The 17,656-nt window shown below is 30.6% G+C and overlaps 1 protein-coding gene across 1 annotated transcript; it reads right to left on the bottom strand.

Moving 5' to 3' along the window:
• Positions 1–1,547: 1,547 nt before the first annotated feature.
• Positions 1,548–16,497, bottom strand: LOC115888665 (toll-like receptor 3). Its single transcript, XM_030908448.1, has 8 exons — positions 16,348–16,497; positions 15,685–16,093; positions 15,430–15,627; positions 9,912–10,099; positions 9,432–9,636; positions 8,590–8,771; positions 1,915–2,048; positions 1,548–1,847 (listed from the first exon to the last, which is right to left on the bottom strand). Exons 1-8 carry the CDS (start codon positions 16,353–16,355, stop codon positions 1,702–1,704), a joined length of 1,470 nt encoding a protein of 489 aa, XP_030764308.1. The 5' UTR covers positions 16,356–16,497; the 3' UTR covers positions 1,548–1,701.
• Positions 16,498–17,656: the final 1,159 nt, after the last annotated feature.

The following is a 17,656-nucleotide window of genomic DNA, read 5'->3' on the forward strand; positions in this document are numbered from 1 at the left end:
TTATTTTTCACAAACAGCGTTTTTTTGTTAGCAAATATTTTCACTAAAAATAAATTTTGCGATCATTATCTTATATCAATGAAAAGAATAACATTCATAGTAGTTCTGTATATGGAGTTAAACGTAAACGAGTTAGTAAGTACTTAATTGAAAGCCAGTATGTATATTGTTAAACAAGGTATGTACTTTAAATTTATTTCTAAACAAGTTCGTGATTGTTTAGTTTTTATTTATTTTTTAAGATGATTCTTAAATGGGTATAAAAATTTTACGTTTTCAAACTTCAAAAAAGCATTTAAAAAAAAACATATCAAAACATATCGTATTTATTGAATATTTTTGTTGTCATATTCATACACGTATAATTTTTGTATAGTTCACCTGCGTCTGCTTGCGACGAACTTTATTTTATAATACTTCAGATAGAGTAAAATTGATAAACAATGCCGATCTGGTTAATACTTGGCTTGATCATAAGGACAAGAACTCAAAATTATTTGTATTTCAAAAAATGTGTTCTTTATTAGATATTGATGAACCTTCCAGTCAAATGAGACCACTTGTGCCTGAAAAAGCCCACTATGTTGGAGCGAAACGTCGCATAAAAAAGTTTCCATCTTTCAATTTATTATAAAACCTCATACCCAAGAAAACGAAAAAATAATATATTGATATGGTCTATTAAAGAGGTAACTATTAACATCCGAACCCCTCATACCAACAAAAAGAACAGTAACAAGGCGAAAAAGTAACATATTAGAAAATGATGTACAGAAATATCTTATATGTGAGGATATTTCATCTACCTGTGATTTGGATACTATAAATTTGGAAGATTCTGTCAGCAGTGATTCTTCTGAATCAGAGTAGTTACGATCTATGCATTTTGTTGTCTTAAAGTAAATTTATAGTATCTTAAGTTTTTTTTTTAATTAAATATAGCATTAATGTTTCTTTTTCATTAAAGAAAAACATTTTTATCTTATATTGGCTTATATTGTAGGAATCATGTTCTAATGTTATTCCAATTCTTTTTTATCACAGGGATTTATTTAATACTTACACCGTTTTCATACTATAAATTATTATTTCCTTAGATGAAAAACAGATCCCACATTTTTATTATTTATAAGATTTTTTTTTCATAAACGTGGGACTAAGAACATCATCATTTAGTACAATGAGAGTACTCATCATTTGTGTCAAATAAACCTAGTTTGAATAAATTGCCTACAATAAAAGAGAAGTTTTGCATTTTTGTCCTCTAGAGCCATATGTTCGAAGTACTGTGCCGTGGCCCGAAAATCGGCGCCGACCGTCGAGGCGCGGCGCTCCACGCGTCGTGTAATGGCACCTTTAGATTGTCTCTATTTTAAGCATAAATAAAGTACTTTAAGAGACTGGACTATCATGTCACAATATGTTATGATAATATTTCATCAGAGAATATATCATTAAGTACTATAATAGGACAAGCTCAGAATCTATTGCCATTGAAATAACTATCAGTTTTTTAAATCTAGAAAATATAAAAAAACTATAATCTAGAGGAGGAACATTAATGTATATGTATATATTTATTTAAACGTGACTGCCGCGTGAATGTAGCTTTAAAGTGATATTATTTTTATTTAAATTATTTTATAAATCATCTGGTTTTCTCTAGCAGCTGAAATATGACTTTTAGACACTGAATATTGCTTAGAAATCCTCATCTCTGGGTGTTGAACTGTAGAATCTTCTAGTATACGCAGCTGGAGAATTATCGCACATGTTAAATAGACCAAACCATCTCCTCTGGTACGCGAAAATGATGAACAGTATTGCTGGTAAAGCTATCAGTACACCTAAAACACAAATAGCAACATGAGATTAATAAAATATTATACCCAATTAGGAAGTGGATGTATAGACCTATTAGTACTCCGACTAGCATGAAGGCATCTTGTTCTGGCTTCGCCCCGTATATATCCAAACACCTCATTTTATACTGTCTTTCATAGAGATCAATAAAATGCTCACCATTCATTTCTATAGGAGCTCCACATCTAGAAACAGTATCAAAATAGTTATTAATGATACAAGTTTCATTAAAAAGTTCGTATCGAACGTGTATCATTCAAAATTTAATCTACGACGCGACACGAGGGACGATCCAAAGAGATTTGATTTAATTTAAAATATCAGAGATATCCTCGTAAAAATTGAAACTCAAAATTATCAGGTGCCCATATTAGTCGACGCCGTGGTAACCGTGCTTGTTGATTGTTTCCATTTTGACTTTGACAACTCAATTATTGATGTTCAAGTTTGTGTTAAACGTTCAGTTTTAGCAAAAAGCAAAAAATAATATTAATATGGGTGATTCTGATTTTGAAAGTGTCCCTTCGGATATTGAAGGCATTGCGCAAAACGTTGTCGATTCCCTACTTCCCGAAAAATCAAGACAAACGTACGAGCAAGCCTATGTAAAACTGGAAGATTGGTGTAAAGGGAATGGAATCAAGAATAGTAGCACAGATTATACAGATTATAATCTTTGTTTTTTCTTTATTGTTTTTCGTTGTTCCAATTTTCGGAATCGGGCACTAATTAGGTGACTAGTTTGCGCACATAGCACGCCCACTTATGGCCTCTAAAATTGTGCACAGCGCCTGACCGGCACATTTATTAGAGAGATATCGGAAAACCGAATATCGTCATCCAGTATTTACGCGTACCTTATCATGGTTACGATATGCGCGAGTCAATTTTTAACGCAACACCCGCTAATAACGTTACCGCCTGATGTAATTTGCGGATCAATTACACCAAGCGCTCTTTCTAAATAACCTCTGATAACGCAGAGAATAGGTACATTAAAGAAATGCTAACTTCATGTTAAAAAATGGAAACAGACGCCACCTGGTGTCGCCTGGCAGTACTAGCGAAATTGAGGGGAATTGGAGGGGCGGGGCTTAAAAGAGGGGAAATTTTAAAAAAATATTTTTATAAGTATTACTGACTTACTGTTTACAGTTAATAAACATATTTTTTATTACTTTAATATAATTTAATGTATTAAAAAATATGTCTATTAACTTTACACAGCAAATCAATGATATTATTAAAGACTTATTATTTTCAGAGAAAATTCATAGTAAATAAATTACACATTAGTAAACAATATCATTTATTTTTTAGAGCTGCGATTTATATTACAATAATATTGAAATATATATATATTTTTTAACAATGAAAAAGAATATCCCCCGAACCTGAAAAAGAAAGATGATCAATTAATGACTTAAATTAGTTCAAAATACATTTTGCAAATAACTAGTGAATTGGAAAGATAAACATACTATTAAAAAAGACATTTTAGTAGTATGTTATCATCTATTTACTGATAATACATTACATAAGTATATAATAGGTAAATAACATGCATAAAGCACTATGATACAACTACCTGTATCATGATAACACACTAATATGACAAAAAATATATGCTAATTTAAATTCCTTTAATGATCTAATGAAACACTATCTAGCCTCAATGCATGACATTCCAAAGGCAAAAAAAACTGTTATACCAAATAAATATAAGCTGAATAAAACATAAACCAAGCCAACGTGCATAAACAACCAAAAAATGCATCAAAAAATACTTTTATCAGATCATACCCTTGGATATATTATGTATTTTATATATCGCACATCCCGTTCAAAAGTTTACTAACTCAAAATAGAGAATATAGAGAATATTGTCAGGAGAAGTAAAAAAAAATTTAAGTTAAGGCAATATGCTCCTTTTTGCATATTAACGGCCAAATAATATAATGTTGATTTAATAAAATTTTACTGGCATCCTTCTGAGGTATAAATCAGATTAAAAGGACATTGTTTTTTTAATAATTGTTTGTTTTGTAAACATTTTTTGAAGACAATACAGTTTTGAACGGGCTGTGCGATATAAACAAAGATCTTACTATTATTTGAGGTTAGAAAGTATTTAAATAATATAAAACATAATCAAAATCATTTTTCATCATAAATTATAGAGGTACTTACGTGTTTTGATATTATTATCAGGAAATAATACGTCTAGTTAAACAGGTACCCTGCCAGGCAAGTTCTATCGGCGGGTCTTTGCAAAAGTTGAAATCTAAAAATACAAAAATACGTTTACATCTTAGTTGTATTTACGAATAAAGTATTTGTGTGTAATTTCTGACTTACCAGTTAACTGAATAATCGCATTAAATACATCCAAATGGTAATTTAATATTGTAAAAAAGCAAAATTGTTTTATATCACTTGCCAGGACAGCCCGGCCAGCTTCTTTGTTGACAAGTTGACAATGATTTAAGCAATATGAGTGACAAAGAAAGCCAATGCCTGGCAGATGTTGCTTTCTTTGTCGTTGGTCCTGGCACGTTTAAATTTGACTGTTGCCTGTTTTCCCATACAAGTGACACCCCCGTGTGATAACGTTTAAAAATTGCTTAAATGGGCATGTGCGGGTATTTGACAACCGGGGCCGCCCGGCGCGAAGCGAGATCTTTTATTTTAGGTTATGTTTGAATTGTTTTGAATTATTACTTTAGTTTTATTAGGTAATTTGATATTTAAATAGCTGGGATTATTTTTAATTAAATAAATATGGCCCAAAATATGGATTCCATCTCTTCCAATATTAAAGAACCTATAAAGAGGCTTATGTTTACAGCAGATCACGACTTAGCCCTTCTAAGAGAATTTGTTGCTTGTTGCTGTAAACCCACTGGCAGACGTTGAACAATAAAGCACTGGAAATAAGCACTTTAGCCCTTTAGTTTTAAAATACCTAGTAAACAAAAAAATTTCAAAGTTTTAAATTCAAAGTTAGGTTAAGTTTGAATAGCGGACGCGACGCGATCAGAATTCTTTCCGATCCGATAACTATAAATGAAGAGATCAATGACCTCTAAATAAAGTAGACCCGGCATTTCATTCATAAAAAGGAAAAGATCAGAATCAGATATTCGTTTCTTGCTCTATGCGAGTGGGAACAAGATGGGCTGATCGCAGTCATGAAGGATTCCCGTGAGAATGGCAACGCTGTTCAGAGATCTTGAGAAAGTGTGTCATGGGCGTAGTTACTTTGATTGTAATATATAATTTAATATTATATCCGCGTAAATACGGGAAAAAAAGCGGCGTCCAGTTGGCTTGGAAATGACGATCGATGACATTTCCCATATAATTTTACATATAAAATGACAGCGATCTTCATTTCGTAGCCATCGTTGACGCCGTTTTTATTCGATCATACGGTATGATTTTTGGATACGATATATTGTTGTGCTCGATGGCTCTTCAAATTTTGAAAATGACTACTTCTGTACTCCAATAAATTGAAAATAACTAATTGAAATATTATGATATGCACATTTCCATAGTATAAAGTCTGTAAATTGCTCCAGTAGTAATATAATCCATCAAGCATTCAATGAATACGAGCCGACGACGACTTTTATAAAACATTTATGTGAATTAATGGTTATTATTTTGCTTGAAGCAACGGTGGAAAATGAGAATATTTTAAAACTGTCGTGACTAATTACAATTTTATATTAGGTATAAAAATATTACTATATAGCAACAATAATAAAGATCTTTGTTAAACAAAAGAAAATTTCTAAAATATTTACTTATTTCTGGAACAGTTTCTTCGCGGATAATCGGGACCTTGTACTGAATAAATAATTAACTTTTCATTAGAAATTACCAAACAAAAAATAAGTAATGCTTTATAAAACATATCAAACAAAGATGCATTCATCTTTTAAACGATATAATTTTTTATAGCATTAATAAACAAAACAAAAAATAAATTGCTCTATAACCACAAACATTATACCATCGAAAAAAGAAACGGCGTAAAAAATGACAATCAGTGATAATTTTGGCGAGGTGATATGTCATGACCCCTACTCTTGTTTATTTTTTAATGGCACTTACTGGCAGTAGTAGGCCTTAAGGTTGTATTTGATTTTTAAATGGTGTAGTATAAATTCGAAATTTTTTTTTGGATATCGGTTTGTGTTTCTGGAAACGTTCTATCCTTTTATAATTTTTCTATAATTAGTATTAGTTTTTGACAAGCTTTATGTCAATTTTTAATAAATGACATCTAGAAATAGACCTCGCCAAAATTATATTCGATTGTTATTCCCAGCAGTCTTCGATACCGATTTTTTCGATCATTCGGTATTTAGTATGAATATCCAACGTACTCTTCCCTTAACTTTTTTTCAATCATTATATAAATCTATTTTGATTTTACACTTAAAAAATCATCTTTAACAACTAAAAATCCTAATAACAATCAGTATGATAGAAAAAAAAGGCCTCCAGTTGGCTTAGAAATGAACATCGATGACATTCCCCATATAATTTTACATATAAAATGACAGCGATCTTCATTTCATAGCCATCGCTGACGCCGTTTTTTTTTCTCGATCATATGGTATTTCGCTTATGCAGATTTTTCGTAATTGTGGCATCTTTAATTTTTTTATATATCTTTTCAACAAATTAATCGCATTTGTATACTTGGTATTTGTATACTTGGTTTTAATAATTAAAAATTATGAGCAAAATATTCAAAAAAAACCAAACGTGACGAAACTAACTTAATGTAATTCATTACTTATAACGGTACATTCCAAAACTGTGTGATTTACTAATACATATTTCCAAAGATTTTTCTCTATTTTACCTTTCGGCACCGCACTGATGTAACATAGCCTTACTCACCTTCGAAATGAAACTTCTAGGTTTAAATCGTCTCTATTTTTGCAAATTAAGCAAGTTCGCACCATTGTCTTATTGTTTCTGAATAAAATCACTAAAAATAATACCACAAAACACTAAAATATCTGGAAATCACCTCATAAAACATTTCGAAAAACCACAACACATTGGCAACGCCGTAAACCAATTTATGAACGAATTCGAACTGAATGTTTTGTTGGCTGCCTGAATTTAGGAGTAAAGATAGTAAAATGCGTACGTTTTCAGTATCAGCTGGCGTTGCGACGTTGTCGATTGTTTTATGTTAAATTTCTTAAAATCTAAAAATTATAATTACAGAAGAGTTAAATAACGGCTAATGCTGATTGGGAGTAGTTCGTGATACTAGGCTACCTTTAATTATTATCGGTTTAAAGTATTCTACGACGTAATCTATATTTGGAATTCCTGGTTTACAATGTGGGTTAGCTATCCCCGTACGTATACGTAGGTAAGATTTCATTTTAAATGCAGCCGGTAGTGGAAATTTGGCATGCATGCAATTTTCTAGGCAATGATGGATTTCGCCAAAATGTAAGTCGCCGGGTCTAATTTATTTCGATGTCATTGGAAGAGATCGAGTTAATACCACCTCACGTAAAGGAAATAACACCTGGCCTTATTAACGTCCATGCACGCTATTCGGTTTAGCGATATCTCTCTATTACGCTGTTTATTGTTATTTTACGGGAGTTTATTTTTGCGCACAGGAAATTTGACTAGTTTGCACATCGTCATAAAAGACAATTTTCGTACCACGAATTAGGGACAAGATTTTTATCTGTATACTTATAGGATGTTGCTTTGTCGATGAAGCTGTTTTGGCTTTTTGTACAATAAAGCGTTGTGTTGTTGTTGTTGATACCTAATCTGTGATAGTAGTAACGAAAAGGTTCTCCTGGCATATGTTGAACATCTTTCAAAACATAGGAAGGCTTCATCACTTTGGGTATATTATTCCATGCTACGTTCAGTTATATCAGTGAAGAAAAATACAGATAATTAGTAAGTACGTCCATTTAATTGCATTTCTAAAAAGAAAATCGGAAGGATTTCGGTCAAAAAAATTGAGAATTTTAAGAACAGAAGACAAAACTTGTTTTTTGTTGGAAGCCGATGATAAAACTTATTTTCTGACAAAAGTTTCATTGATAGTGGGACTTGCGGGAGTCTGCCGGCGTATCGAGTTGACAAATTTGCAGCTGCAAAATGTTAAAGATGAAGGACAATGCATTCATGTCATTATTCCATTTACGAAAACAAAGATATCACGAGATTTTTTTTATAAGGAAAGGGAATGTTGAAGGAATAAATATGGTGGAAATGTAGCTGTGCGGCCAAGCAACACAGAGCATACTCGATTTTTTGTGGGGTACAGAAATGGAAAATGTATTAAGCAACAAATAATTTAGCTACAAGTTGCTTAAAATTCATCAAAATCAGTCCACAAGAACACGATATGTAAAACTTTAAAATAAATGAAAATTTTAAGGTGTGCGTTTTTCGTAATTCGTAAACTTTGTTGAAAGTTGTAACATCAGTCCAACTAAGATTAAGAAAATATGCCTAAAATATGTCCTAAGTTTTAACAAGAACACATACTTTCATAAGAAAAAACTCTAATATGAATTTTAGTGGACTCATAGATGATAACTCCCATAATATTTAGAAACTCAAAAATAACAAGAACGCAATAATACAGTCCTTCGATGATTATTGATTTCTCGTAGAATGTGTGTTTATTTATTTAAAATAATAAAAATAACTTACTTCACACTATTAGCGTTTTCAGGATTAATTTTCTTGTAGGTAGGCATCAAATCTTCAATTAGCCATTGATTTTCACACTCGCAAGTCCAAGGATTGTCGTTAATGTTTAGATATGTCAACAAGTCCCATCTTGACAGAAAATCACTATCTATATATCCCAGTTTGTTGTCAAACAAGTTTAACTAAAATAATATATATATTCTGTTATTGATATATTTAGGTACTCAATTTTTGTCACATCTATGAGATTATTATTACATCACATTATTAAGAAAAATTGGCGTCGGGAGTTGGTAGGCAGTTCTTTTAGTTTCAATTATCTCAAAAACTGCGATTTTGACTGATTTTGATGTTACTACAAATTTTGTTGCAAATATTATTCCTAATCTTAAATTGAAAACCGCGTTTCGCTAGCTACTGTAATTTTGGAGTTACGATTTTTTAAAATTTTTTAACCCCCTCCCATGCCCCCTTACCAACCCCCCACACCCACCAAAAAGTAATGGCCAGATTCTCGGGTGCCGCAGTATTTTTGTGCCAAATTTGGTTAAAATCGGTTTAGCGGTTTTTGAGTTATCGTGTTACAGACAGACGGACAGACAGACAGACAGGCACCATGAAAATATTTTGTATTTAGGTCATTTATGACCCAAATAATTCATTTTGAGTGAAATTAAAAAAACTTTTTTTGCCGATCTTAATAGCCTACCATACCTGTTGGTATGGTCGGCTAAAAATGCACGGAAAAAATTGTACTAAATCCCAAAACTGTAGAAAACAATGCTGCATGCTGCATTTTGCGTCTAAAATTATATGTTCTTATTTTAAGCGTGAATACATACTTTTTTGATCATAGGCCATGTAGCGCCTCCATGTTCATTTATTTTAGCAATTGCAAAATCATCTATATGCGTTAATTTTATGTTATTGCAAATATGTAGTTCTTGAAGTCCACTAAGTCCAGACAAGGATTCACTTTCTATTCTTTCCAAATTGCGTAAATTACATAGATATAGATTCTTCAGGCTAGGCATCTCAGGAAAACCACTAAAAATATTATTTCACTAATCATCACTGAATTTTACTGGTTAGTAAAATATCAGAGTGTCATAATGAAGATATATGTAATCAAATAACTATAGTCTTGAATTTTGTTTTTGGTTTTTGCTATATTATATTATTTTTCTAATATTATTCTATTTATATTATTTTAAATAATATAAATAGAATACACTATTTACACACAAATAAAATAGATACACTATTTTTTCACACCCTGTATATTATATACGTGAAACAAAAGTTCACAAATAGAGCCGTACCTGTTTTTAGTAATATTTATGAAGCCAGTATCATTTAGATACAATGTAGTTAAGTTATGGGATTCCCCTAAAGTTTCGGGAATCTCCTCTATAGGATTACCACTTAGATCCAAGATAGACAGTTGAATGGGAGTATGCATTATCTGATCTGGTAGAGTTTTGATTTGAGTATAGCCTAAATACAATTCCTGAAAAAAACGCAGAATCAAAAAATGAAATAACCAAAAAAAAAATGTAAAAATCTAATGTAATTTTAGATGGAAGTAATACAAAGTACAACTATTACAGTTGAGGGTTGGAACCTTTGGTGTTACAACAGCAAAATAAAACAGTAATTCACCACAATACACCAACACTTAGCTAATCAGCAGATGATTAGAACTAAAACTAATATACAGTTGGTACCGACCAAGAGTAAGAAAACTAGCCAAGCGAGTCAAAACCAACCGAGCGTAACAATGAATTACCGAGTCTAGAGTAATAGGAACAGATAACTGGAAGGAATCGGACCATTATCTCTGTTCATATTATCTTTACGTTTATTAATTTTTACGCTCTCATATGGCATCCAATTGCCTGTAATTTGAGACTAATTTGATCAATTTTAAATTACTAACATCTATACAATCATCTTTATCATCAATATGTTGAGCAACGCAAGATTTATCGGGTGTACCATATCTTATCTGAGCCATATTATATTCTTTAAATCTAGTTAATATTGATCTTCTAGTTTGTCCGCCCAACATATTTTTGATTACAAATATTATATGAAACTAGCGTGTACTTGCGACTTCGTTCGCGTCGAATTAATCACTTGTAATGGTGATGATAAAGCAAAGCAAGAATTTTCATTAACATACAAACTTTATAAATTTTTCTCCCATTTATGTCATCATGGGAAAAAACAATATGGCGATATTATTATATAACTTGGTAATATTTGAAGAGTAGTTTTATCTCGTTGGAATTTGACTTTTGAAAAATCAGTTTGCCAAAAATAAGCTTCTTACGTCAAGCAGTTTAAGCAGAATCGTGGTTAATCAATTACCCAACTTTTTAGAACACCCTGTATGATTTAAAAAAAAATCAAAATATGTAAAAGAAGTAAATAAATTATGCGTGTCCAAGCCTTTTCCCGAAAGACTAACCGTTTTTTAAATAACAAATACTGTAATATCTGAGGGGCGTTTTCACCCTCTTGGAATTTGAGATTCGAGAAACCTCTCCTTATCGAACCTCTACACCCCACAGTCAATTCGTTTGCCAAAAATCAGCTTTAAACGTCAAGCAATTTAAGCAGAATCGTGATTACTCAAAAAAATGGTCATATTTTATGAAACACCCTATATAAATGTTTAAAAAATCTTAAAATATGTAAAGCAATAAAATAAAATATACGTGTTTAAGAGTTTTTCCGAAAAACTCACCGGTTTTTAAATAATAATATTCTAATATTTGAGGGGTGGTTTCACCCCTTAGAATTTGAGTTTCAAAAATTTACAGTTAATATTCGGTGCACAGAGACCGCCAGAGACACAGTTTGCCAGAGACTATGGCCAGAAAGTTGTATTAGCCAAAAATAAAGATGTCGCAACCATCTCGTATATGGTACCAAAAACTGGAGTATCTGTAAAATAACATCACACGATAGGTAAATAATAAATTTTAGTACTGCAGAAAAACATTAAGATTAAAGTTAATTAACCAAGATTAGATTTTTTTAGTTTTATACAGTTTTTTTTACAATATTTTGAAGTAATCACTTGTTACTCAAAATTTAAATATGAATTTTTAAAGTAGCTCAACCTAAGACGTTTATGGATGTAAAGCACCAGATGGCGGGGCGTCTTTTACTACAGAAAAATATTTTTTGTTACTCTGAACTTTGAAGCGACCAATAAAAACAGAGAAAATAAAAATCGATAATTTTCGTACTGTGCCAATTGGTTACTAATCGACCAGATACTTTTTGTCTATTAGATATGCTATAAAAGCTGGTAATTATACAATTCGACCATTGTAAATACCCGACAAATTTCGCAAGGCCGACGAGGCCGATGCTTTTCAATGATAAGAAAAAAAAATGTTTGTTTAGATAATTTTCGAGATATTTTTTCTTTCTGAATGCACATTTTTAAAGTATTTTATATTCTTTGTCCGCTTGATCTATTATACTGGTTGCACGTATCGAGGTTCTGTTTCTTCTAGTTTTAAAAAATGTTCTTATTTCTTTGTAGTCGTAGTGGTTGTAGTTAGTAGTGGGAACTATCGAATGAATACTATCGAAACATTCGATAGTTGCAATTCATTCGAATAATTCGATAGCTAGTAAAAAAACATTCGTTGAAAACTATTCGAATAAAAATTATCGCATAGATGCGTCATCTGCCTTGAAATATTGTATTCTAGTAATTCGGCAGCAAAAACCATTCATTTATAAAATTCATTCATTTATGAAATTCATTTATTCGTCAGGATCGATTATAATAAAATATTAACTGGATTTTAGTTGTCGCCCGGCGACGTAGGTTTCTTTCCGACAAACCCAACAGCGGTCGGTGGCAATGCTATGAAAGAAGCCGGCATCTTTGATTTTTTGCGGAGTCATATAAAGATAAGGACACATTATTTTTTTTATTGAGGTGCTAGTATTTACACAGAAAATACATTATGAAAGGCGCTGTTGCCATATATTGGTATTAGTTGATATTAGCAAAGAATATTATTGTTTGGCTTTAGTTAGTTAGGGATAGTATGCCTATATATTTTGCATTTTTTTATTAATATTCTGTTGTTACACAGCAATAATACTTGTTATTTTGGATGTAGGAAAATGATTTTTAATGTTTTTAAGCAAAGACTGGTTTAATAAAAATAATAGTAATAATTTGTTAACAGTAATAATTTAATATAAACATTTTTTTTTACGTAGTAGCAAAATATAAACAACAAATTAGATGTCAAAATTATTTATATTAGATCCTATTTAAAAATAATATAGTCATTAAATTTTTTGGCAACGTTGATTTATTAAATAATAATAATTACAGAACTAATTTGTTATATTAACAACAAACTTTAAAATCATGAAATATAAACATTTATTAATTTTCTAACCATGCAGTGTAATGGAAGGAAAATATAAATAAAAAATTAGAAATCAAAATTATTTATATTAGGTACTTTATATTACTATTTAAAAATAATATTTATTTTTACTGGCATTTACTTTAAAAAATAAATGAAATATTTCTTCGCAAAAAACTACATGTAAGAGAATTAGCATAAACAAAATACAAACATCTTTAACTTTTTTTTTAAATTGGCACTTGTAAAACTTTCAATTTAATTTTCACACCCCGTAGTTTGAGTTCGATAACTATTTACTTAACCACATTACTTAAATATGATTATTAAGTTCAACTAATTCATATTATTAAAACATCTAAAATACAAATATGTATTTTTAAAATTAATTCTAAGTTCATCTCATCTCTCTTAAAAATTGCTACTTCTCAAAATTTCCCATTAAAAAATAGGCCATATATACAATATAAAATAAAATAATTGAAAGATCGGGCTACGGAAAATCACACAAATTTTCGGAAAAATTTTGACACCTGCACACGCACACAATCGTCAATTAAAAAAAACTACTATTTTAGTATTTTAAATATTTTAATAAACTCAAAAATAGCACAGTATTTATAAGGTGAAGTTATAAAAATTTGGAAGAACTAATAATGCACTGACGTACACAAAAATCAAACGAATACTAAATTTCATTTACCAAAAGCATTCGATAGTCGTGGCTCAACGATAACCATTTAGTTGCACGGCGAGGTTGTCACATATGCTTTAGTATACAAATGAATGAATGATTTTATTCGAATAAAACCATTCGATAGTTGATATCATTCATTCAGTAACCATTCGATAGTCTAATTCATTCGATAGTTCCCATCGCTAGTTGTAGTGTAAAATTAGATTAATTTTATTAAGTTTAATTATAATGTTTAGTGTAGAATACCAGAAATAGTTTAGTAGTGTTTTTATAGTTTATTATTTTGCAGTTAAGTAGTAGGTGAAAGGATAATTTGGTTATTTTTTCTTTTTGTTTGATTAATTAGTAAGTTTGATAATTTTTTCAGTGTAGAAGTGATTGAAGTAGTGAAGAAGTAGTTGTGTAGTGTTTTTATAAGAGATTATATTAGTTTATTTTGTGGATGAGTAGTAGGTGAAGGTATTTGGGTATTTTTTCTTTTTGTTTTTCTTCTAATTGTAGTAATTCTATTAAGTATTGTGATAGATACACTATCTTCCTTCAACTTCGTTGAAAAGTGCGTTATCATATAATTTTGGTTTTCTGGTAGTAGAATATACGAAGAAAAAATCTGATCAAATTTATTTTAAATTAAATTAATCGAGTTTTATTAATCAAATTAATCTAGCCAAATAATAATAATAGTTAGTTTCTAAATACTAAACAGGGTGAGTTTCCTACGATGTTCTCTATGGGTATCTCGGAAACTACTATAAAAGTTGTGGATAATCACATACCTAATGAGTTTGTGTTCTGTTTTTTTTCTAAAGCCTGTCATTTTTGACATATGACCCAAACATTATGTTTTTTAAATGGAAACCATAGTTGGCAATGACTTCATAAAAAGCGCCATTTTTTAAGCTTTTCAGCGATATAGGTATAATATGTTTTTTTCGAAAAATTACAAGTTATAGCCAATTCTTTTCTTTCTTGGCTAATTTCCATACCAATAATACCATGCCAATTAGTTGGTATCAAAAATGTAAAAAGTTTCATGTTTTCAAAAAAAATATCATAAAATTCGTAAAACACTCAATTTAGAATAAAATAATCTAAGAATGAAATGATTCTTTTATAAACCTGCATTAAATCAAATTAAAATAGGTATGTAACTTTTTTTTAAATATTAATTAACAGCAATTAGCATTATCATAAATTATAAATAATGTACCAACATATCCAAACCAAACCAAAAATAATCCACAGTTTACAATAAAATAAAAGTTTCGTTTAAATTTCTTAATCAGCTGATCACTATTAAAGTTCGCAGAAACCCTGGGCTATATTATTACATTACTCTGAGGAAAATAACGAAAATAATCGATATTTTTGACACCGCCCCGAAAGGTTCACGATTTGTCCTCCAGTTGGCAGCACATTTTTTCTAGTCGGTTGGGCAACTTTAAGAATATATAAACAAGGATATTAATTATGCGATCCAATTGTACCAACTTATTTCTTTGTAAAATAAAATAAACTACTTTGAAATTAAAATGACAGACACATCTATCAGTGTCAAGGATTTTGTCGATGGACAGACTATAGCTCTCTATCAAACGGTATAGAAATCACACTCTAAAATATTTTATAACATTTTTTATGATAAACTTTATAGTGCTGTTTTAACGTCAATAAAGGTTTTAGTTACCTCAATTGTATTGCTAAAATTAATAATATTTAAAGTAGACTTACTTTTAAAAAGGGTAGACTGTCAATAGCGATTGTAGTATGCTTATCGATGACCTTTAAAGGGTTGTAGCTAAGATCCAATATCTCCAAATCGGTTGTGTGTTCAAACAAATTCATGTTCAGTGTATGCAAATTATTGTGATCCAATCGTAATTCTTTGAGTGATCGTAATGGCATATAACGCTCTTCCATGTACAGCCCCTATAATTTAAAGATTATTTAAACTTTTTTTGATAGAATAAATATATAAATCTTTACCTTAAATGAATCTGGCATAAGTAAATCCAAGCCATTATTACTCAATATTAACGTAACCATATTCTCCAAGTTCTTGAACGGACTGTTCACTATTCGGTACACCTCACTGTTAGTGATACTCAAATAAGTGAGTTTGCTTGTGGGGAATGTAAAATTCAAAAACATAATTTCTTGATTGGTTAGAGTTAATTCCGAATACTCGTAGGACTGATTGTTGAGGGGGTTGATCCATGTTGACTCGGCTTGGAGCAAACGCGTTACGTCATCTTTGCAGTTGACTTTTGCCGGAAGTTGATCGTTATCGAAAACACAAGTACAGGTGCCGCAGAGTGGTAGTTTTTGCTTGTTGTTGTCGTTATCGCATTTAGTAAAAGCGGCACAAAGGCACAGTAAAATTAATAAACAAAATCTGTAAAAAATATTTTGAATCAATACATAAAACAATTGGAAACCATAAAAATATCGAAACTTCCTAGTAGATATTATACCGTCACATCCCTAGGGATCCTTAAGCCTTATGATTCATTCTTATTTGTTCATACAAAAACGATTAAATTATAGATTTCTAGATTTTATAGATTAAAAATAATACGTGTTAATGTATTTTATTATGTGAAATTACAAAGTAGCAGTAGTAGTACCTAATAGTAGTTGTTTACTGACCTATACATTTTAAGTTTAGGCTAATCCGATATTTTTATCACATGCACTGTTCAAAACGCGATATTTTTTATAGGGAATTCTATATTGCACACTAATTTTGTTTGTGAACTAATATGAAACGATCTGTTCAGGTAAATAGGCAGGGGCCCGATAACGTATCTTATCTGAAGTTCATTATACAGTTGATTCATTAGATTTTTATTTATAGTCGGATGTAGATTAAAAAAGATGCTTCATATAGTTAGATTTCGGCGTAGTGTATAGGGTTTATACTCAGTATACACATGCTGTTATATCTGATAACTACGATGTAATTATAGTGCTATGATATCAACACCATCATGTAAAATCGCTTATTTCTGGGGCTTACTCAACTGGGTCTCACAATGCAAATTCACCTCAAATATCCATTTAGTTGGTCATTGGCAAGCACTCTCTCATTGTACATGAAAATAACAAAACAAACATTTACTGATCTGGATAAAATTGATAGTTAAATAGTAGTGTTGGGAAAAATCGGATGATTTCAATCCTCGAGTATTGATCCTCGAGGATTTCAACAATCGGATGATCATTCGAGGAATCCTCGATCATAAAATTTTCTCTGTATAATATCTCGATCGAAACCTGAATAATACTCGCCGTTGGGTATGAGTGATTTTGCTTGCTGTTTTTAACACACTGTTGCCATGTACTTGAATGACTTAAATAATATTGTAATAAAAATAAATACTAATTATTTTAAAACACTTTTTTAATAATTTTTAATATGTTCGTGTATAATTTCATGTGGGAAATTTTCATAGGTTTTGCTTTAAATTGTGCTTATTTTGTTTCTTTATCTCCGACTTTGAGGCTAATCTGGCAATCTTTCAGCACACTTTCAGGCCAAATGAAACCAAGTAATTCTAGGAAATACGTGCCGCACAAGGGCTCGTTGTTTATTGTTTATTTGAAGGCGGTCGGTCATTGAGATAAAAAATATATTTTGTTTTACTTTTTAATAGCGTACTTTCACCAAAAATCAACTGTAGTACCTAATAAATTGTAGTAGTATTGTGTTATTTTGCATATTTTAAGTTTTTGTGCGACATAATATCCAGTTTTAAAATTGAATTTACCAACTGTATTGTTTGGGCACAGCTTAACTAATAATCGAAAAAAATTGTTAATGATGATTGTTTCGGATTTTCAACCTCTTTCTCTTGTGAACCCTCATAACAGAAAAATATTAACTATTAAAATTTTACTTAAGGTCAAGCTTAAGGCTTACAACGAGTCAGCTGTCGCTTTAAAAACTGTTTGAAAA

The sequence above is a fragment of the Sitophilus oryzae genome, unplaced genomic scaffold (assembly GCF_002938485.1).
Source record: "Sitophilus oryzae breed Bouriz unplaced genomic scaffold, Soryzae_2.0 scaffold_806_pilon_pilon, whole genome shotgun sequence".
Lineage (NCBI taxonomy): Eukaryota > Metazoa > Arthropoda > Insecta > Coleoptera > Curculionidae > Sitophilus > Sitophilus oryzae.